The 22,679-nt window shown below is 41.7% G+C and overlaps 1 protein-coding gene across 3 annotated transcripts in view; it reads right to left on the bottom strand.

Moving 5' to 3' along the window:
* Positions 1–4,602: 4,602 nt before the first annotated feature.
* Positions 4,603–22,679, bottom strand: part of HYCC1 (hyccin PI4KA lipid kinase complex subunit 1) — a 361,690-nt gene continuing 343,613 nt past the window's right edge. Inside the window, exons 11-12 of one of the 3 annotated variants that reach the window (XM_069211535.1) lie at positions 11,311–11,604; positions 4,603–8,739 (exon numbers count right to left, since the gene is read on the bottom strand). In XM_069211535.1, coding sequence (XP_069067636.1) covers positions 11,339–11,604 — 266 coding nt within the window. In that variant the 3' untranslated portion in view covers positions 4,603–8,739; positions 11,311–11,338. The remainder of the gene's footprint in view (positions 8,740–11,310; positions 11,605–22,679) is intronic. The other 2 variants (XM_069211536.1, XM_069211534.1) reach the window with 2 other exon arrangements.

The raw sequence follows: 22,679 nt of genomic DNA, 5'->3' as shown, positions 1-22,679 counted from the left end.
CCGGCTCCCCCAGGGCAAGGATGAAACGTTTAGGCCCTGTTTATTTATTTTCTTTGTTTTAAATCCTTATTGGTCAGGTGTCTTTGGGGGAAGGGGGAGTTTGCACGCTCTCCTCTAGCCCACACTTAAAGCTGCCACATGCCAGCTGGCATGATATTGACACTGAGACTAAACAGCACCCTCACCTTGCCAGCAATACATTAGCAAAATCTACAGTTCACCGCCTGTCCCCTTGCCTGGGGAGGAGCCACCTTATACCCGAGTCACCATGAGTGTGCCCTTCTGGGCATCATCTTGCACACACCTGTTAGCCCAGCAGCTACATTTACTTGCCCACGCTGTGGCCACTACACAACATTCTAAACTATTTTCTCTTGACGTCCGGCAACTGAACTTGCCTAACAACACAAGCAGGTCTGGCATGACCTTCTTCTGCAGGACCATGACATTATCTGTTACCACATGTCCAATCCAAAATACCTTCATCGCTTTTGGGTGCATACCCCTACCAAAACACTGGGGGATGCCTCCACAGCCCTGTAATATACCATAGAAAAGGACGGTTGCTACTTGAAACTGACTATCCTATGGGGCACACTCCCACTAATACTCCTTAACATTTACACCCCCAGCCAGGCGCAAGATTCCTACCTCAGGGGCCTTTTGTGAAAACAGCTGATGAATGAGGTGGAGACATTGTAGCGGGGGCAAACTTAATCTGCCTGGTGCGGGACCCAGCGGTTGATCAAAGTGCTGCCTCCTTCCAGGGCACAGGGGCATTGTCTGCTCAACTTAAACATGACATTATGGACCTGGGGTTGGTGGATGCGTGGCGATACAGGTACTCCTTTTATTCGCACATTCACGCCTCATAGTACCACATATATTATCTCTTCTTCACTCACTCCCTCCTTCATGATCTGGAAGCAGTGGCCATCTCAGACATCTTTATCTTGGACCATGCTGGTCAGCGTCAAGGTCCACCACAATGGTTATTTCCCCAACAGCTCCTTAGAGGCCCAGTAGATACAGCAGAGAGGGGATTGTGGAATATTTTGAGCTTAATGATCTCCCAGATGTTGCATTCCAAACACTATTGGATGGTTTTATGGTTACCATTAAGGGGGTGATTTCAACCATTTCTTTCGCACAAGGGAGTCCCAGCTGGTGGAGACAGGCCTGGTGGCTGAGATGAAAGCCCTCGAGTTCTTTGACCAGACTGCCTTCATCAGGCACAACAAGCTACAACTTGTGTTCTGGGGACAGTTGAGAGTCCATAGGACCAATAGGGCTCAGCAATCCCACTGGCTTTGAAGCAGAAGTACTACGGGGGGGGAGTTGGCACCCTACTTGCCCGTTAGCTGTGCCAGCACCAAGCAAGGTCCCACATAGCCAAGATTCGAACGGGTGAGATGACTTGGGTAACTATCGAAAGAGCTAAGCAACAAGCATTTTAAAGCCACTACCAAACCCTTTGAGCCTCAGAGGACATCCCTCTGGACCTAATAGATTCCTACATACGCTACGGAGACTGGGACCTCCTGACTCATAGCAAGCCGAGATCCTAGATGCCCCCATCATCCTAGAGCTACACCAAGCTCTTCAAGAGCTTCCGATCGAGCCTAGCCCTAATGGCCTCCCTGTCACTTTCTACAGAGTATTCCTTCCCACCCTCCAAGATCACCTGCTGACACTATTTAATTCTCTCATGCATGACACAGGACTTATCACAAGGAACTCACCTTATGCTCTTCCTATCACCCCATAGCTCTCCTGAAAAAGGGTGCCAAGAACTTCACGAAGATCTTGGCTAACAGGCTGAAACACTACCTCCCCAACCTCAAAGACCCCGATCAGGTGGGCTTCAATTGCAACAAGCAAGGCACAGATAACATCTGCCGGATCACACACTTAGTAGAGAAGTTCCACCATCACAATATCCCCTTGATGTGGAGAAGGCATTTGACAGGGTTAGCTGAACTTTTCTCTGTGTTGTCCTCTATAAGATTGGTGTAGGCCCGGCAATCAATAGGACTATGCCATTTTACGTATGCCCAACTGACACCATTCTGGTTAATGGTCTGCAAACAAGCCTAATCCACCTTGCTAGGAGCACCCAGCAGGGATGTCCCCTATCACCCTTACTGTTTCCCTTGGTAGTCAAGCCCCTGGCCATCAGTATTCGGCAGACAGTGTCCATTGTGGGCATTCCCTTTGGCGAGCGGTCCCACAAAATAAGCCTTTTTGCAGATGACATACTGATTACTCTCAACTCAACCCACTACCTACCTCCCTCCGGTGGTTCATTGTCTCACAGCCTTTGAGCAAGTCTCAGGTTTTAAATCAACATGACCAAATTATATGCCCTGAACCTCACCATACCTGAGCAGGGCATCCCGCTCTGCAAGTACTAGCTTCCTTTCAGTGGGCCCCTAGCACTATCAGATACATAGACCTTAACTTAACCCGTAACCTGACATCTTAGACATAAGATAACTGTCCATAATATTGAAAGTCTATGCTGGATGATCTCTAACGATGGAGGCCAATTAACATATCATGGATGGGCCAACTTGATGTCATCAAAATTAATGTCCTCCTTAGAATGCTTTATCTTTTGCAGTTGTTGCCTACCCTCATCCCCTCTGACATCTTAAGTCTACAGCATGACATACACACACTTTTCAGTTTAAATGCTATCCAGAGACAGGAGAGGACTAGCTTGCTCCAATCTTCTCGGCTATTATTGGGTGGTTCATCTTCTCTATATTTCCAAATGGGTTATCCGTAAAAGGAAAAAGCCACATGGTTCAACATGGAGCAAGCGGTGCCTTATCACCCCCTCTGTGACTTAGCCTGGCTCCCCAAACACTCCTTAGCTTGGAGGCTGGAGAGTGTTGAACCCTGTACAATCTTTTCAAGGGGAATGTAATTAAAACCTTTAAGGAATGTGTTGTGGTTTGTCTATGAAACATCACTGTTAACATTCCATCAGAGATGGCCAACTACCATGGTAACCAATAGAATGTGAAAAGGCAAAGAGGAGTTTGTCCAGAGAGGGAGTGGAAGTATGTGCCAACTGTTGGTGAAATAAAGCCTTGAAACTCAACTGTTTCAGCATCATAACTTAACACAATGCAAAGTAGATTTTAAAGTCTCCAAATCAACAAAACTGCAGGTTTGCCAACTGCGCCACTTGGCGCTTCACCCTTCTAACATGCAAGGAGCTTCACTGGCCAATATATCCTTTGAGAAATTGGTTAGAGCATACGACGGCTCTAGGGGCTTGTTCTCTCGTACCTACCAAGTGCTCCAACACACTATGTAGCCACGACTTCACATGGTTCAATCGCAATGGCAGAATAGCTCTTTAGAGGTCATCTCACAAAAGCTGTGGGGAATACGCTGGCACAACATCCCTAAGACTTACAGAAGTATACTGCAGCATAATACAGTGTACAAGATCATGACACGATTGCACTACACACCGAACCGCCTCCTCCCCATCTACCCCACTACTTTTGTCCTCTGCTGGCTTTGGAACATTGAACCAGGGGAACTTCTGCCATATTTGGTGGTCATGCTCTCTCATTACTACTTATTGGAAGTTGGTCTTAGGTCACATCAAATGCGCTGTGGTCTTCCCACTCCATGCCTCCTACACCTCAGTTATTCCTGGTATCCGGTCCCTTGAATTAGAGGCAATGACACACACTGAATGAAGATTCATTAGCCACATGCTAGACTCTGCAAAACAACTTCTGGCACTCCTTGGAAGAAACCTGTTGCCCTGCCCATCGCTCAGTGGTTTACACATCCTTGGCATGTTTTGGCAATGGAACTTCTGTCTCATAAGGTGGCACACACCGACGCTAAATTCACCCATATTTGGCAACCACTGACTGATCCATTTACTTGCCTAGAATACACCTGGGGCCATATGTACGAAAGCTTTTTCCCATAGACACAGAATGGGTAAAATCCTTTCGTACATCTGGCCCCTAATTCCCACCTCCCCGGCAAAAGGCACTCCAACTCTTTGATTAGTAGCCTCACACGATGACAATATAGATGCTGTGGTGCTGGCTTCCTTCTCCTCTCCCACCCCTTCACTCCCCTCACCCCTCCCCACAATGCCTTAGAGTCTCCTGACTATACTACCCCAAGACATTTCTCCAGTTTAGTAGCCGCATGAGCCACACCTTTGACCAATACTGGTTCTGATGTTTGGATGTCTACTGTTTTTAAGACTCATGACATGTCGTTCCACTATCAAAGTCCCTTTGTCGGGCACTCTGTGCTTACACCTTTGCTACTTGCACAGCGTTACTAACTACTGTACTAATAAAGCACAGTATGTAAATGCGGTGTGACTTTCCTATTGATGCACATGTCATGTATTGTTCAGATTTTAAGCAAAAAGAAAGGGAGCGACTTGTTGATGTGAACAGTGGGTTGAGGGTAGTTAGGTTCTTTCAAAGCGTTGTGAGGGAATTTGTGCACTTACATGAAGTGGTGTGATTTGAGTACTAAACATTACAAAAGCACTGAAAAAATAAACTAGATAAATGCTGTCATCAGAAACTGAAACAGAGACAAAAATATCAGTACACATTTATTGGCAAAAATATATATCCAAACCAAAAGTCGATCAAAAGCAGAAACCAACATTATATAATTATTACAATAATTCCATTGACATGATGAAAGACCTGTAAAAGTAATTTAGAAAAAGCTATATATAAAAAGACAACATACTGTACACATCCACTATGAAAATATGTGACATTAACTAAGAAAAGCATGAAAAGGCTACTTTAATAAAATACACATATTGTGTTCATCCATCTATTGATTCCTATGGGAACACCTTTGGGAACTGTATCTCCCCTTCTTCTCTACACAGGAATTGTGCTGTACTACACTGAACAACAGAAATCCACTGGACAGATGAGACCATATGCTTCTCTCAAAGTTCCTAATTTATGGCAGTTATGCATGGGCATAAAATGTGAACTTCTTAGTGGGCAAATTCCTAGCTGACAGAACATAAACCACTTGACTTGATAACACGGCTATACAACAGACTGATTAAAGCTCTCGCACCCGCATGTCATATCTTTCACGGGAAAATGTTCATTTTGTTCTTTGATTTTACTTTTGTCTTTAATTTCCTGAGATTAGGAAGTTGCAATCACTGAAAATACAATTCACATCTCTGAACCGCAATTAAATATGCCTCTTATTTATAGACCTCAATCTTGTAATGATTCCTAATGATGTTTCTTCCGGATGACAGTCACTGATAAAACATACCTTAAGAGGTAACGGTGATAGATAATTAAATCAAAAGCATCCTTGAGATAAAAGCAAGACTTATGATTCTCTTTGAAAGGTATTCGTAAAAGAGAAACAAAATGCATTCAAAAATGACCACTGTGTATGCTTACTCATGGGCAAGTGCACACAGCCATCTTGAAAAGGTAAAACAATAATTTTAAAATGGATGCCCCCTAATAGCGAGGCAGATGGTGAAAAATGAAGATTAACTAGTGGGCTGGGGGGAAGAGGATGTAGGGTCGTGGTAGAAAGGGGAAAGAAGCTAAAGCATTAGGTTGATTGGGTTAAAACATCCAGCGGACAAGGGAGAGTAAGTGGGCAACAAAATAGTTCCTCACCTGCAGCGCAGTGCAGAATTTAAAGTCAGCAGTGGAGGAATGCATTAACCAATCAAAACACAGAGGGTCCAAAATTAACCTTAGTGCAATAAACAGAAAAATAAGAAGGAAAGCCATTGAATCAGATGCAATGATATTAGATCAACAACAAAACAATCAAATCATGAGCATGTGGCTGACCCAAACTCAGCTTTTTATAAGTAATGTATTGAAAACAATAGGTCTACAAAACATGGTTAAAGTGGTCTGTAGACAAGACTTAAAATGAGCCCACTTTAGTTTAGAAACTGAAATACAAGCGCTAAAGTGCTTTAACACAGAATATTAAATATCATATAAATGAACACTGTGCAGGCACACTGCCACTGACCAGTTTTTTTAATTACTACAATTCTGTAAACATTTTTGGGTGACAACTATGATTTATGACCCCTAAATATAAATGAAATACAATGCCAAGGAATATGAATATTTAGTACATGTATTAGTCACTGGTCATCAATTTCAGAACAGCAGTTTGCTACTGTAGTTTATTCTTTTAACTTCTACTCTAACATATCCAGGGCAATGGGAAGAACAAATACACACAAAAACCATCAATGTTTCTCATAACACAGTTATCTTGATCAATCAACAAAAGGATCAGCTACAAGTTTGGTTCAGGGAGAAGAGGTGGGAGGAATAGGGGTTAATTTATATCTCACATCACACTAAACACTGAATAGCCTAGCAGCACAGAACTGCTGGTAAAAGAGTGATAGTGTAAACTACTGTACTTCACTTGCCTTCAAAGCACCACTGTAAAATCCGGAGCAGACTTGATAAAGAAAGTAAGACCTTAATCAACGCACTACAAGAAATAGTTTTGAATGAGACATTACGTTAGTAAAATTAAACTTATCTAGTTCCGTAAACCATACCTTATACTATTTCACGTTTCGATTTAGGGAAAGGAGGAATACGAATTTTAATCAAATAAAGAAAGTAGAGAAAAACACATATTCTGAGAAAGTCAGGACAATTTGCTCTCGACCGCAAGACACGCAAATACAGCCCGAAACAAGACATTAAAGTAGCCCTAAAAGTAAGACACATTGAAACAAACCTGGGGCTCAAAGTAGTGCAGAGGCCTTTACCACGCCTTGCTGACCCTAAAAGCAGTTGTTTTGGGCCTACTAGAAAGAAACTAAATTGAACTGATTCCAAGTATAAGTTGGGATCACTAAGCTTGACAGCTTCACTGTATTCTGTTTCACAAATCACTTTTCAACCAACAGCTTACAAAATGCATTAGCCTCCTTCAGCTCCTAGCTGGAGGCCTGATATTAGTCTCCAGTGATGCCCCACTCTCAAGAATGGTAACCGACAGCAAGCTACACTTCCGGCTCTGCATATCCGTTTTCTTCCATGCTCAACTACAAATGCAGTTAAGAAGTCTCTGTGGGTATTGGCACAGTTGGTTTACACTGTAATGTGGTTCTAACAAAAAATATGTGAGGGCATAGGTGTGGATTTTTGTAGTTAGGCTGTACTATGGTACTAATATGTAATCAGAACTTTGCACTCTAGTTACATGTTTGAGTATATATTTATTAGTAAACGTGTCCCAAATAACTTAACTTATTGCAACATTTATTTTCACTGACAAGACATGCACAACAGTTCACTAAAAAGTTGTGATACTACATTCAACAACACCACCAAGATGGTGCAATATTAGTGACACAAGTGTGTTTTTGCCAGCCAATAAGAAGGAAAAAGAAAGGGAGAGAGATCAGGTGTCTGAGAGAGAAAACACTAGCATTTAATGAGCAGAGGGAAATTTCAGACTTTCCTATAGAAAGAAACATTTAACCCATCTTGTACAAAAAGGCGATCCCAGATTCACAGCCTAGAACAATACTCATAAGCTTCAATGGCATCGACCAAGCTGGAGGAATACAGCCAGATTTCTCCAGAATAATATCCCAACAGTAATCTTTCTTCAAAAAGAACAAAAAATGCTATTTTTGTTGGACGAATGTACATAATCTAAATAGTTGTAAAAAATAAGTGCATCCATCTTCATAAATGTTTTATGTATGCCTTAGATAGCACCAATTACAAGGTCAATTTACAGCAAAGCAGGAAGTACAGCTCAGGGTCGTCTTGCAGCACTGACTCCTAGACCTGTGTCTTAATAGACTCAGCCTCAAACGTATGAGGCCACGACTTGGCCACGACTGCCAACATGTACAGATCCACTTACTACCAATGACTGTCTTAGGGAAGAATTCTTAAATACATTTTTCTTTTACGGTTTAAGAAAGCAGTCATCGCTTCTATTATTTTCACCTCTATACCATATGAAACCATGCATCTTTTTGAAAGCAATGAAATATTTGACCAAATTTACATTTTTAGATTTTGGAAAACATAAATAAACCTGTGGAAACGGAATTAGCAAAATTGTTGGCAATTCCCTTCTACTAATCTGAAGAGAAAGTAATGCAGATGCTGGGAGACCGCTGATGACTTGATTGGTGCTTGCTGGGAACAAGTAGTTCTGTTCTTTCAGATATAAACATCAATTTTTCCTCCTGCAAGCTACATGCTGAAAACCTATTGACTCCCACACCGCTTCCAGTGCCAGCCCCTGCATCAGCACTGGCTGGACTGTTTGAGTCCATAATACGACTCACCTGCTCAAACGATTTACTGAAAACAGAAGTGGCAGTGTTGCTCATGCTTTGGCTACCAGGTTTGGGCAGGGATTGACTTGTGGTTAAAGTTAACCTCTTCAAAGATAAAAGTTCAAGATTTTCACTCATAGCTCTTTGAGTCTGCTTGCGAGCAAGGTGATCACGACATGATTCTGCTGCAGCTTCCTTATCCTTCACCCCAACCTTGAGTCCTCCGGACCGCCGCTGACTCTTTGACAAGGGTGGCTTGCCGCTGCTGCTGTTGTTACTGTTGTGGAACATGACTGATTGGCTTGTGCTAGAGGCTGCCCTCGAGCAAAATCCCTCATCAACCTCAGAAATGTCCATCAGCTCATCTTGACCTGTCAAATCGACAGCATCTGCCCAAGGGAAAAGCAAAAGTCAGATGTACATTTGAACCTAAATAATCTTCTCATTTTATATAAAGCTACAGACAGGGGGCAGCAATTTAAAAAGAAAAAATATATCCAGTGACTGCCACCAAGCAAACTTCTGGACAAGGCGTGCAAGAAACTTACCCTTACCTGTATAGAGATTCATATGTACCATTGTCCAATTAACTACTTAAAGCATCAATGAGAAACAAAGCATGCCAATATGATCAAGGGCCAAGTCTGGATATGCTATTCATGCAGCAGATTACAGCACATGAGAAAACCGCTCGACAGAATATGTATTAATGTGAGAAAATGTGACCATGAACCCAAGCAGAAATCAGTGTAATCAATGCAGAAGATTTTCAGTGTCCACCAACTTACCCTGATTGTAAAATCATTTTAGCAAACCCCATAAGCACTATAGGTCTGAAGACTGGAAAGGTCAACTTTTGCAATTGAAGTACACTCCGCATAGTAGGTTTAGGTAGAGAAACCCCAGATAACTGCAGAATCAGAATCACAAATCTCTTTATGAGATGGTTTTTCAGACATTTTCGGATTCACAATTTATTGGGAATGATTGCCACTTTGTGGTCAGAACCAGTAGATGATTGCTGGGATAAAATGTTTAGAATATTCTAGAAAAACTTGAAGCCCCATCCAAGATAATAACATTATTAAAGACTTTCCCCAGCTGTACAATAGGAAAAAAATGAATACATGGATTTTATTACTGAGAAGAATCTTGAACACCATTATTAGGTCGCTGCCTCCACGGGAAAGTGTCTGTTGAACAGCCAGAGAACCTTTTGTGTCTAAGCATTTGACCAAAGAATTATTCAGACCTGTTCCTTCTAGACCTCACATCATTTGAATCATGATAGAGCCAAACTCTAGCACAAGAATCAAAGCTTTCTATCTTATCAAGCTAGACCATATAAAATATTCGGCAGAGATTCCAATCACAGCCTCATTAACATTCACTTCCTTTATCACTCTAGAAATGTTATTTAAAAAAATATATTTCAAAGAAGACACTTCTTCTCCACAGCCACTGAATCTCACACAATGCCCTAAGATTCAGAGGATAAAGGTGCACAACTGATACACCGGTAGATAGAATTATGGAAAGAGGGTGTAGAGTTACTGCAATTGCATAGTACAGGTGAGCTTAACAGCTGATTTGAAAAATTCTATTGTATACTTGAAGATGCTACCAAAAATTCCTCACTGAGAATTGATAAACCGAATACTGTCATGCCAAAATGAATGTATGCACTATCTACCATCTAAGCACACTTGCACCATAACATGAAACAGGCAAGCAAAAAATGTAATTAGTAGGAACAAGGATTGGTACCAGTCAAAAAAAGAGCCTTCCCCGAACTTGAAGATAATTGTATGCCAATGAAATATGGAAAGAGTCATACGACCATTGGCATCCATCTCATGAGGGTTGGATTGCTAAAGACTAATTACCGCACTGTGCAACCACATCCATTCTGACTCAGAGGATGAGAAGCATGGAGAGTATGTGCTACACTGAACTTTCAGAAAATGTCTGTGCACGTCTTACACAGAGGGAAATTCAGGAAAAAAGGGGAGAAGTGATGGAGGGAAAGGAAAGAAAGAGAAAGGGAGTGAGAGTTAGAGCTAGATTGAGCCTCCATGAAAAAGCTGTTTATCTGGATTAGGCTGCAACTTCATACTGGTCACCCATTCGAAGGAACGGGCAGTGCTGGTGTCAACTACTTGGTGATAACTTTTCTCTGTACTGATAAAGACAGCAAGTCAACTTTGAAAGAGATTAATCAAAACTTCATTTTAGGAGGTGGAAGTCCATGTGTAGTACTGGAATGACCAAATTACAACAGAACGCATGACTGAGAGGCCCACACCACCTCACCCCACCATCATCTACAGTGTCACCGTGAATACTTGGCCAATATTACATTCTGAACAGACTCAGAGGCTCTCAGTGTGGTGGTACCATGTATAGTGTCTGTCCCATATGAAATGGCTCTCTAAACATAGACACCAGTTAAACACAACAGTCTCTGTGAAAAAGCAGATAGAATTACCAACAAATGCCAATGAATGGAAAAACTGAACAGAGGTGTAACACGAGGTATTATTTGTGACACAAAAAAAGTATGACGTAAATGGTAATCTAAAATGCCCCTCTGCCACACTGTAATCCTTGCCAGCATTATTACAGGCTTCTGGTCCTAGTCACCAAGTGGCGGTAGTTCCCAATAAATTGTCAATTGAAGGCTCAGCTGTGAGAAGAAATTCCATTGTACAATAATAAATCATTTGTAAGAGATTGCTCAAAAACACGTTTCCATGTTTCTGCCTGGTTTACCACATTCGAGTTAACTATAAGAATAACGAGCTTGCCACACTTTTGAGGGAGCAAGTTAAATTGTGCAAGGTCTGCAGGCTGGTTAAGAGGGCTGTCTGAGACAGTTTTGGCCAAAGGAAAAGCATGCATACATTATGGTGGCTCTTCCTCTGTAGGCATGCAGCTGTGACCCTTTCACCTTCAGGTACCTTGGAGTGCAGTTAATTACACATTCTTCTAAAACTGCACTCTGACGGGTGAGTTTATTCCAACTCCATCCTCCACCATTTTCCTTACAGATTTTTGCCTTCTGATCTCTGTTACTCCTCTGCCCTCAGCTCTGGAGTCTGCAGTTGAATCCTGCAATCCCTGCACATCATTCTCTGCTTGGGTTCTGCCCTTCTCCCCATTCCCGGGTCTCTCGACTGACACGTTTGTGACACTAATTTCAGGAATGACCAGGTTGCCCAACTCAGAAGCGTCAATACTGTTCTCTGGTTGTTCTAAAATGGAAGACGATAAGACAAAAAATGTCTGAAAACAAAAAGGTGACATGAAGCAAAACAGAACACAGAAGGAAGTCACAAAACCGACAGATGGAAAATAATGTCATGAAACAGACCACAGGTTTTCACACTGCATTAGCCAACTGCAAAGCTAAGAACAGTTGCCATATTAGTGATAATGATATGAAGATTAAATGACGTTACATGGAAACCTCAAGGAGTGCTGGAACTTGACTATGATCCACTCCCAGAGGCTTTTCTTAAACACTCTTCTTTGAACGGCATTTATATCATTTATACATTTTTCTCCCTGGGAAGGTTTCACTCATTCACAACCTGTGTGCTCCTGTGCGTGCTCTTCAGAGAAAGGTTCTGTGCGCTCTTCAGAAAAAGGAGAATACAAATTTAACTGGTTGAATGTCAAAGTATTTTTATTTCATAACAATGCGGACAGGCACTACCAAGCTACCTGTCATAGTCCCGAGGTTCACACCATAGCGTACTGAACATAAACAGCAGCCAGGCTGAATCATTTTTAAAGATTTTTTTCACGATTCCTAAAAAGTGATCCTCTCCAAATCATCTCCTACAGCCTACCTGCAGTTGGGATTTGAAAAATAGTGATGGTTAAACAGATGGCAAATTCACTTCAAACAAAATAAGCAAATGTACTCAGCTCTTCCGAGGGACACTTTCGTTACACAGCAACTGTTTTTGCATCGCTTAGCTTCACCAGAAACACATTCAGACACTGGAGCTGGTTCACAACGGTATTTTCAGCCATCCATCTTAAAATGCCTTCAATTATGGCTACCAGAAATTCACCAAATTACTCCCGGGAGGCATACGTGGTTTTCCTACTGCAAATTGTTCTGCCACAATTGTGGCGATATTTGCCGAAGCAAATCTCACACAAGGGGTCAGAAATGGGCATAACAAGGTGTGGTTAACATTGTAAACTTGTGTTTGTGGCCATTCAAAAGCTGTAAACTGATTCCCTTTTCAGAGGTTTAATCCAGGCAAGGAAATAATCCCCTTCCATGATGAGAAGGGAAACGGATCAGCCCCAGATTTGGCTGAGGTGTAAAAGGAAGTCTTTTTGCACGCTTGGCTGCTTTTCCCAATGTGTGCAGTTGTATGTCGTGCACAATTCAGCATAGTGGAAACAGGCAAACTTAAAAAAATAAATAAAATAAAAAGTCACATAACGGGTGCAATAGCATGCCTGAAAACCAGCTCTTAACTTGGCATTCCAAGTGTACTATTACACCTTTTTCTAATTGTGAAACATGTGAAAGAGGATTCAAGCAGAGTTGTAGAACTCAACCCACTTACTTCCGTGAATTGGGTCCAATATGTTTACAACTACAGTGTTTCAATAAGTGCATTATGGATATGGACGACCACCTCACTCTGTCTTCAAAGCAACACTTTAGTTAATCTACACATTACTGATATCAGATCTGCTAATCTACTAAACTCAGTGAGAGCAATCTAAGATTACCACACCCATAAAGCACTGGGTTGTCACAAGTGAGCCTGTAACTGAAACCTTAACCCAGTTTGACAAGGAGTGACCACCCAACTTTGACTTGTTCCAGCCTCAACCCATCTCTTGGATTAAATCCACTGTCAGAATATTAAGAACTAATTACTCTTGCTTCTACAGATAACAGTATTCATGCTCTAATTGCTATATTACTGACAACAATTACCTGGACCATTTGAATATTGGTAAAACGCATTAATACACTATAGTATATGCAAATGTGTGTGTCGTTGTGCACATAGAAGTGTACAGCCAGGTAGGCACTCAATTCACTGTGTGTATTGTCTAAATATTTCTGTTAGTTTTCTGGTAATCATAACAAGTAAAATATTCAGTGGCCAAGAAAACTGACAGAGTGCCATTTTTTACATGCACCCATACGTGTGAGTCACTTTTATGCCACATGCTCATTATTCTGTCATGAAATTTAGATTGTCTTCAATTTATATGTTACAGTTAAAAAAGTTACGGCCTCTTAACTCTAGCCATTTCCACACGTGGAGGACGCGGCTAAAAGCGAACATCTTTTCTTTTTGTCTATTTTTTTGAGAGAAGCAAAATTAAATCTATTTTCAGCTCATTGGAGCTTCATAGAGCACATGAGAATATAGCAACGATGTACAAGGGGAGGAAATAAACCACTATGGTAAAGAAAGCTATGATCCGAACATTCTGATGCAGACAACTATTTCTTTACCCTACCTTCTGCTTAGCAAATGGACAATGGGTATTTGAAATGGTGAGGTATGGTAAAAAATATCTTTCTGTTTTTGCTGTACAATTTTGCAATGCTGTCCTCTTCTGCTGACCCTGAGCTAGACGATTCCTAGGATTTTAGGTGCCCGGGTTTGAGATGAAATCCTTTATTTACAGTGAGAAAGAAGAGACAGAAAATAAGGAACCATGCATGGGTTGATGAGACCTGCAGACTTCATAAGTCTCCTCTCACAAGAGCTCTATCGCAATACAATAAAGCTCCTGGTCTGTTTGTAAACCAACCTTTAACAAAATGAACCGGTCTGATCTTGGTGAAGTAAGTACAGTAGGAACAGCGCCTGCAAAGATTTGTCACTGAATCTTAGAGGAAAAACTAAAACAGTCCAGAACCCAAGAGCAATATAAAGGAATGAAGTACACGGTCCTCCACTAGTAGGGTTAAGCTGGTCCATAGTTTGTTGGTACATATCTAAGGAGATAATTATGAAATTGATCTCTGGTTTTAAAATCCAGCAGAGTCCTTTAACCTTATGGCCTGTGTCTTTTGTTTCATTTTTTTCATCCATACTTTTGGGGCACACATCTCTCCATTCAACTAAGGTTTATAGAAGGGCACTCTACCCGAATAGCAGGTAGGAGGCAAGTTAAACAAGACTCAGAGCGTTAGGAAGAAGTTATGCTAACAAAAATATTAATTAATAATGCCCCTAAACACTGAAGAAAGCATTTGAAAAATACACATATCACACACTGCATGACAAGATACCACAGAAATAAACCCTTTAGGAATAGACTGGGAGTAGCTGGAGTTAGTACTTGTTATACTATTATGATTCTCTGCATTCTTACTACCAAGAGTCCTGAGAAAAATAACGTGAACTGTTCATTTTTTGTGTTTTTATAAAGAAGTCAGGGGGAAGTTGTTTTGAATGTTCTAACTCTTTGCAGATTTAAACCTGCTTTTCAGATATAAAATGATTTCATGCTCGAAATAGGCTCACCAGTTCTTCTGAAAACAAGCACTGGCAAAGCCAACTATTCTGGGTTTGCTAACAGGTATGGGGGTAATGAACGAATGCATGCAGCATTAGACCTTTAGTGTAAGGCACATGGTGAGAGCCAGCAGGGTCAGAGAGAGGGCTACAGTTGTAAAGTAGCCTATCTTGCATTTCAATGCAAGCACTTGAGCGAAGGAAAAAGGATACACCCAAAAAGACAACAGCATTAGGTGAGACATGAAAACTACACTGGGCTGAGCCAAGATGTGATTGACAAAGTCTCAAGCCATTGGCTGACAAAGACTGGTTAAAGAAAGCCAACTGCTGAAAGTGGCGGAATCGATGCCCACTTTATGTATATTATTAGTAATTGGCCTGCTTGGCAATAGAGCTCTTAAAACCTAGACACAAAAATAGTCACTATCGAAAAAATGCGCAAACCTTTAATAGACTAAAATAAGGCTGTATTCTTGACCCAAGTCTTTTTAATTTATATACTGAAGATCTCAAACCAGTTAATTTTTGGGGTGGGACCATATGCCAAAGTGATTTTTGTCTACTTTGTCCAAGTAAAATAAAATTGACCAATTAAAATTGAATGTAAGCTGCACTATTTTTATGGTTTTTAGGAAGCTGTTGCCTAAATACTAAAACACTGAAGATGTATATATATTTATATTAAAAGGTTTAAAGGTTTAATGGATTACCAAAGCTCCCTGTGCCAACATGCTTATGGATGATAACTATATAGCCAATGGGTGCACTGTGCCTGAAACTTCCTCAGCTTCTCATAGTACATATCATCTCCTCCTGCACACCCTACTACTTTGATACAACTCACCCTGATCCAAAGTCATACATTACCACCAACTGTCTTGTTACATCACTTTACAACAAGACATCTACAAGTGACGGCACTTCTATTCACAGTGTTAACTTTCCAGTCTGTATAGAAAAAAGGAGTAATAGGTGTTATACTGGTGTTAACAACTTAAAAAGTTCAAGACTTGTACGCCTATGGGGAACAACATTATTGGGAGATAGTTGAAAGGTGGTCTATTAGTGGGGCTCCAGATTGTCTCAAAACAAATTGAACTTGTCACTCCGGCTCCCTAATGAATTACCTGACTCGTGGTGCTCGTCAGGAGGTAGTTTGATTAGAGCTGGGTAGGAGTTAATTGAGTAAAGTAAAAGACGAGACATCCATAAAAGATCTGTATGGTTTATGTTGTGCACAGTAACTGGTTCTGTATCTATCCGTGCTCACATTTGGGTTGAAATAACTCATATAAAAAGGCGAGAAGAGAAACTCATCTGTGACGTCTTTAAAATCATAACATTTAGAAAATGTATGGGCTGGCAACGCCCTTACTCTTTGTATTGTCAAAATAAAACTTCATAATGTCATCAAGCAACATTTTCAAGAGAAAGGCTTGAGAGCCAACAGGTCAAGGCTGTCAAAATGTTTGTGGTGCCTGGGGTAAAAATATCTGGTGTGGTCCCACAACAGACTTTGAGCATGGCATCTATTGGGGATTTTTAATTTATTTAAAATTATTATTTTATCATTCAGCTTTCCTCTGCGCTTCTCTTTCCAATACATTTCACACATCGCCCTCTCACTCCGCTTGATTTACCTTTCATTTTCTTCTCTTGACTGCACGCTGACGCCTGCCCTGACCATTTCCCATGCTCCTGTCCCATAATATGCATTACACTCTTGAATGACTCCATTCTAGGACAAACATTAGTCACAGTAACCATAGCTAACAAAAACAAGCACCCCCCCTTATGCACCGGTGCAAGGTTTTCCCTTTTGAAAGCTTCCTTTCTCATACTAAAAAAGGGGTTTTGGGGCCATTTGTCACCTGCCTGTGACAAGGTGTGGTGGCACCATAAGGCTGCAGCCTAGAGCAGAGGGAAAGTCCTATTTTAACTTTCTGCGCATAAAGACCTGTCAAATAAGACTGGTAAAACAGAGCAGAGTGAGCCCTAGCCCACTGTATGCTAGTGGCACATAGCTGCCACATCATCAGCACACCCCAATAGTAATCAGTAGCACACTTCCTATACCATACCTTGGAACAACAGAAGACCTTGTCCATGCACCTCAATTCTGACCCGAAGTATTCGGAAGTCCTTTTATGACCATTACACGCAGCTGTGCCAGCATAAGTCTATTCTGAGAGGATTTGTAATACTTAAAAACATAAGAAAGTAACAACTGCAGTTTACATTGTCAAAAAGAAAAACGTTCAGCATTACTGAACAGGCAACATTTCACGTCTTCCTTTGTGTTGGGCTACCATGTTCGTCACTACACCCTTCCAAATAGGCCTTATTTCTGCTCTGGTCATGCTTCTTGCACATAGTCCCTGCACCTCGTCCGAGTGAGAGTGGAAAGGAATCAAACTAAATAATACACTTTTTCTACGTATAATTTGCTGCAAGGCTTAAGATGAGAGCAGGGCCCAGGTCAAAAACCTCTGGCTGCACTCCTGCTAGTAAAGTTCTTGTAAACTGGGTGCCCTGACACTAGATTTATTTACCTCCAGGGAACAGGAGAATAAAACAAACATTACAGAGAAATGGAGACTACTCCCAACAAGCCATGTCTGGCAAAGTGGCCTGGATGAACAGGAGTCCACATTCATCCTGTACATGTCGGCATTGCCAGGACTGAGCGATGCCCATCTACGCCATGAATTTAACTGTATAGGGTTCATTCTTTGAAAGGTGAGTATCTGCTTTGCCTTCACGTTTCTAAACAACGACTACATTCTTGGATTCACCCTATCTTGTGTTGGCTAAAACCAAAGACTTTCATTTTTTGTAGTGGAAAGCAAGTGAACGGAGTATGATGTTCTGTGTAAGCGGCAATTACTTTTTTCTAATTTGTATGTACTGGGGTCTGGGTCTAATTAATGTTTTTGGTCATGTAGGTGCATAATGGTAATTTTCTACGTAAAGTAAAATATTTTGAGCCGTTCAAGAGTGGGTTACCATCATGACTGGTTAATGGGAGAAAGCATGGGAGTGACAAGCGGGTCACTGCTGAGGGAGCCAGAGCCGAGGAACTATGTTACACATTTCGGTTGCAAATGAAGAAGCCATCTTTTTTAGGTAAGTGTGTCTTGCTATCTTCTTCCCAGTTCCATTTAGTCACTGCAATCCTGGAAAGGGCGCAAGCCTTTGAGTGCATCTTCATGTTCATTACTTTGGAGAGGAGGATGCTGTTTTCCACTCTTGGAAGAAAAAAAAGAATTCCCAGATACTCAAACTCCGACACCTACGAACACAGGGCTGTGACGGGGCTGACGATGGCACCAATGTCAAACATTAAGGCTACTCTAAATATTACAAGGACATTCAGTTCAGGGGCTCTGGTACTTTCTAAAGTCTGAAGTCCCGCCCTGACAGATTTACCAACGCCTCTGAAACGGAAGTAATCACACGTCCTGTTTCCTGAGGAGAAGCAGGTGTTCGCTGCTCTGGCCCTGACATGTCTTCCTGTATTCTAGCATTTTAGTCAAGGTCAGCGATGTGGAAATTTGTGGCCAGCGCTTCACTTCGGACTGTATAGACTCATAATCTCCTAACAACCTGCTTCGAATGCCCAGTTTAGATTTCAGGGGGGTCCACAAGAACGTGCAAAGAACCACCGAAAAAGGTCCCCATGCACTATTGTATTACAGTGGCAGCAGACCTGTGCAGCTGATGCAATGACCGCATCTGTTTTTCTACTGTAATAAAAAGGAATTGTAGCAGATATGTTTGGTGGGTTAGGGAGTCTACTTCTTTAATGAGCATCTAAATAGTTGTCAGTGTTGTTCTGCTACTTTCTAAGAATACCATGACCATTTAATGCAATTGTACAATGTGGGTGGATCGGGTACTGCATCATTTTGAATATCCTTAGCTTCTGCATGTGCAGTAGTATTAAAGGAGGGTGTTTTGCCCTGCAGCACTGACAGTGCTAACCATTTGCTTAGATGTGGTGTCACAAACCAGACTAGATGTTGAGCACCAGGTTAGATAAGGATGCCTCTGTTTTGGAGCTTACCTGTATACTTATAATTTAACATTTGTGTTTATGTGTGTGCTTGTAATCTAGTATTTGCAATTAGGTCTTTTTCAGCTACAGTAACTGAAGTTGTAAAAAACTTAACATTGATCAACTACCATCTCTAAAGTAATATTGAAGAATGGTACGTAACTTAAGAATATCTTCTTCCATGAGTGTAAATGAGTATGAACTCGAAGTCGCAATGTGGACACTTGCATTGCACTGTCGAAAACCTGTGCATGAACAATGAGTGAAATGCTGTTTTCAATATGGGAAATGGAGCACCGCCAATCTATGTTGGCTTCACAAGCGTTTAACTCTTCCTCATCCTGTATGAGTGTAAGGTTTTTCAATAGCTACATTTATATTTGGGTGATGTGCCCTAGATTGAGTATAATACACTCAGTTACTATACAAAGGTTGGGAGATATCCTCTTCGGGGCCGAGGTGTTTCCTCTTTCTTATCAGAGTAGTAATCTATTTCCTGGGTTGCAGTATAAGGGTATCTTGGATTGAGATATGTCCCATTTTGTGGGCTGAGAGATGTACTGTATTTTAAGTTAACAGACAGCATTTTCGCTTGGCTGAGTATAACAACAACAAATACTTTATTCGGCTAGTTAAACCCCAAAAAAACACTATAAAACCACGCAATATAAAATAATAAAATATTACAATTTCCAAAGATATTTAGCATCAAAATAAATCCATGAAGATGATTTTTACAAAATGATTAAAAATATATTAAATATGACCAAATTGGACGTGTCCTATACATTTTGGCCATTTTTGCACATAAATATCATTTTAACCACACAGCTTTTTCCTGATTCTATAAGCTCCTGCCAACAAATCTGCCACTCCAAAACATACCAGTGGGCTTGAAAGCATTTGTAGATATATAGAGCAGGTTTGGCTTGAACAAAATGTTTTCCTTTTAGCAATGAGACTATGAACCGATATCTTCAGATACAGTAGTGACCACAGAACAGGATGGAAAGTAAACTGGCCTGTGGTGAAAAGTTGTCACACGAACACAGCCCATCTCCTCTATTCTGTAGTGACCATGGGACACAGCCAGAAGCCAATGTATAAGGTTAAACATATATCTTGTTAATAAAAGCCGATTTTACGAGTTAGAGACCATCACAAAATAGAACTCTACTGAAATGCAGGATTTTAGCAACATATAAGTCTGCAATGACGATTTTACACTTTCCTTTGCTTCTCTCTCCTCCAACTTATATTTGAGGAAATGTTTCTTTATACCCTTTAAGTCTTCTTTAACAATGGACCCTGGGTTTGCAAAGGGCTATGGGCGTCCCAGAGTACATACTATGTTCTCAATATAACTGAACCAAGGAATGCAGGTTACACCCTCTATGGTCGGGTAGTTCTCAATCACTGCCTGGTTGAGCTCCAGATTGGGGTTCATCCACATCCTGATCCATCTCATAATGGGGACCAAAGCCACAAGGTCAGAAGTATAACCCATACCCATTTCTTCATGTAACATGTAGGAGGGGACTCCCTAAGGTACAGCTAACAGGCTATGCAAGAAATTATTTTCGACTGTGTCTAGCTCTCTACTGTCCTTATAACCCCGTACATCGCACCCATAGGTCGCCATAGGGATACATTTGCCTTGGTACACCTTGATCAGGGCCTGTACTGGCTTAGATCCCAGGCTCTTTGCGAAGTCAAAAGACACCGCAACAATTCTGGATACAGTGTTTTTCTTGACCTTCCTTTGGGGTACCCAGGACCCACGTTTATCAAAAAGGACCCCCAAGTAAGGAAAAGTAGTTACTCTGGTCAATTTGGTACCACCACCCAAAATCTTTTCAGGGATTTCTTTCCTGGTCCCACCACCTTAGTATGTGACTTGGTAAAGTTCATACTCCAGTCCAAATAGCCCATAGAGTCGGTAAAAGTATCCAGCAAACGCTGTAGACCCACTGGTGTCCTGGCTATCAACACAGCATTGTCCGCATATAAAAATGCAGGGATGAGGTGAGAAACCTGCCTGGGGAATATCCTTACATGCAGCACTTAATGTTGGCCCCAAGTTATTGATGAAAAGAGTAAATAATAGAAGCGCTAACATGCACCCTTGTGTAACCCCTCTTTGCACTCTCACTGGTGCCCGAAAGGCTAGGTGTAGCTCATGTAAGAAATTCACTATATTTTTGTCTATTCCCAGGTTGATAATTAGCCCCCAGAGTTTAGATCTATTCACTCTGTCAAAGGCTAATGTGAGATCCATAAATACCAGTTATAGTCTGTTCCTTTTAGCTACTGTGTACTTTCCATTAATAAGCTGGAGATTTATACATTGCTCTACAGTCCCTTTACCCTTTCTAAACCCATAATGAAGGTGTTTTCTTGCTCCAGCCACTCACTCAATCTTGCTAAGACTATCGCCCCTATAATTCTCACCGCTGAGTCTATTAACAAGATTGGCTGATAACATTGGGGCTCAGCTCTTGATCCCTTTTTAAATATCGGGACTATGTTAGATCCAGACCAAGATGGTATGAGGTCGATATTGCAAGCGGCATGAAAAACCTGCATGAGTATTTTTGCCCAAAATGAAGGGTCTGCTCTATATAGGTCTGCAGGCACCCCATACGGTCCCGACACTTTATCACTAGAAGCGGATACAATAGCGTCATGAACCTCACTCTCCTCAATTAAAAAAGAAAAAATTTCTCAAGGAGATGCCTGATCAGCGTTACGACCCTCTGTCACAGCCCTACCATACATGCTCTGAAAATGCCAGGCTCATATTTCAGGAGAAATAGTGCAATCCATGACTTTTGTCATGGACACTGCAGACATTGGTCTATTCACTATTTCCCAGAATATAGCACTGTTATTTAATATGCTTACCTGCAAGAGATCATCCCATGCCTGATTTCTTATTTTTTGTCTTTTGGTTTCCCTTTCCAATTTATAAGCCTTCCTACATGCCCTTATCTTCCTCCTATCCTTTGTATTTTGTTTAAACACCCCTCCCTCCATAAGTCCCCCCCCCAGGTTGTTTACTCACATCGGGATCATAAGATTTTTTGCAAACTGCTCACAAAGTCCATTAACTCGTTCTGTGCCGAAGACGTAGTGGTTACGTCCTTCGGCACAGTGCTGCTGTGCCGAGGATGTAACCACTACGTCCTCGGCACACAGCCCAGAGGGAGCGCTCTCGCTCCCTCTGTGTGCTTCCCCCAACCCCCCCAAAGTCAGGGATGGAAGGGGAAACCCTTCCCCTTCCACCCCGACCCCCACACCCCCCCCATAATGACGTCAGCGCGCGATCACGTGCTGACTTCATTATGGGGTTCTCGCCGCACAGGAAGCCATTTGCTTCCTGTGCGGCGAGAAAAGAAGAGGTGAGTTGCTCTTCCCGGTGGGTGGGGGATTTTGCCAAAAGAGGCACCGGGGGAAAGGAAAGGCTTTTCCTTTCCCCGGGTGTCTCTTTGAGCATTCCTGCTGCCCGATCGCATTGCGATCGGGCAGCAGGAATGCCCACTAGACACCAGGGATTTTTTTTTTTTTGTATTTCCTTTGAGTTTCTGGCTTGCGGGGAGCGGCCCCTTGGCAAGGGTCGCTCCCCTTTAGGGGGCAATTACTTAGGCCATTTCTGCCCCCCTTGGGGGCAGATTGGCCTACTATTTTAGGAGGATCTGCCCCCAAGGGGGGCAGAAACCACTGGATCACCAGGGATGTTTTTTTATTCGTGTAT

The sequence above is a fragment of the Pleurodeles waltl genome, chromosome 10, assembly GCF_031143425.1.
Source record: "Pleurodeles waltl isolate 20211129_DDA chromosome 10, aPleWal1.hap1.20221129, whole genome shotgun sequence".
Classification (NCBI taxonomy): Eukaryota; Metazoa; Chordata; class Amphibia; order Caudata; family Salamandridae; genus Pleurodeles; species Pleurodeles waltl.
Note: the sequence above shows the minus strand (reverse complement) of the source record. Positions and strands in the feature narration are given on the sequence as shown.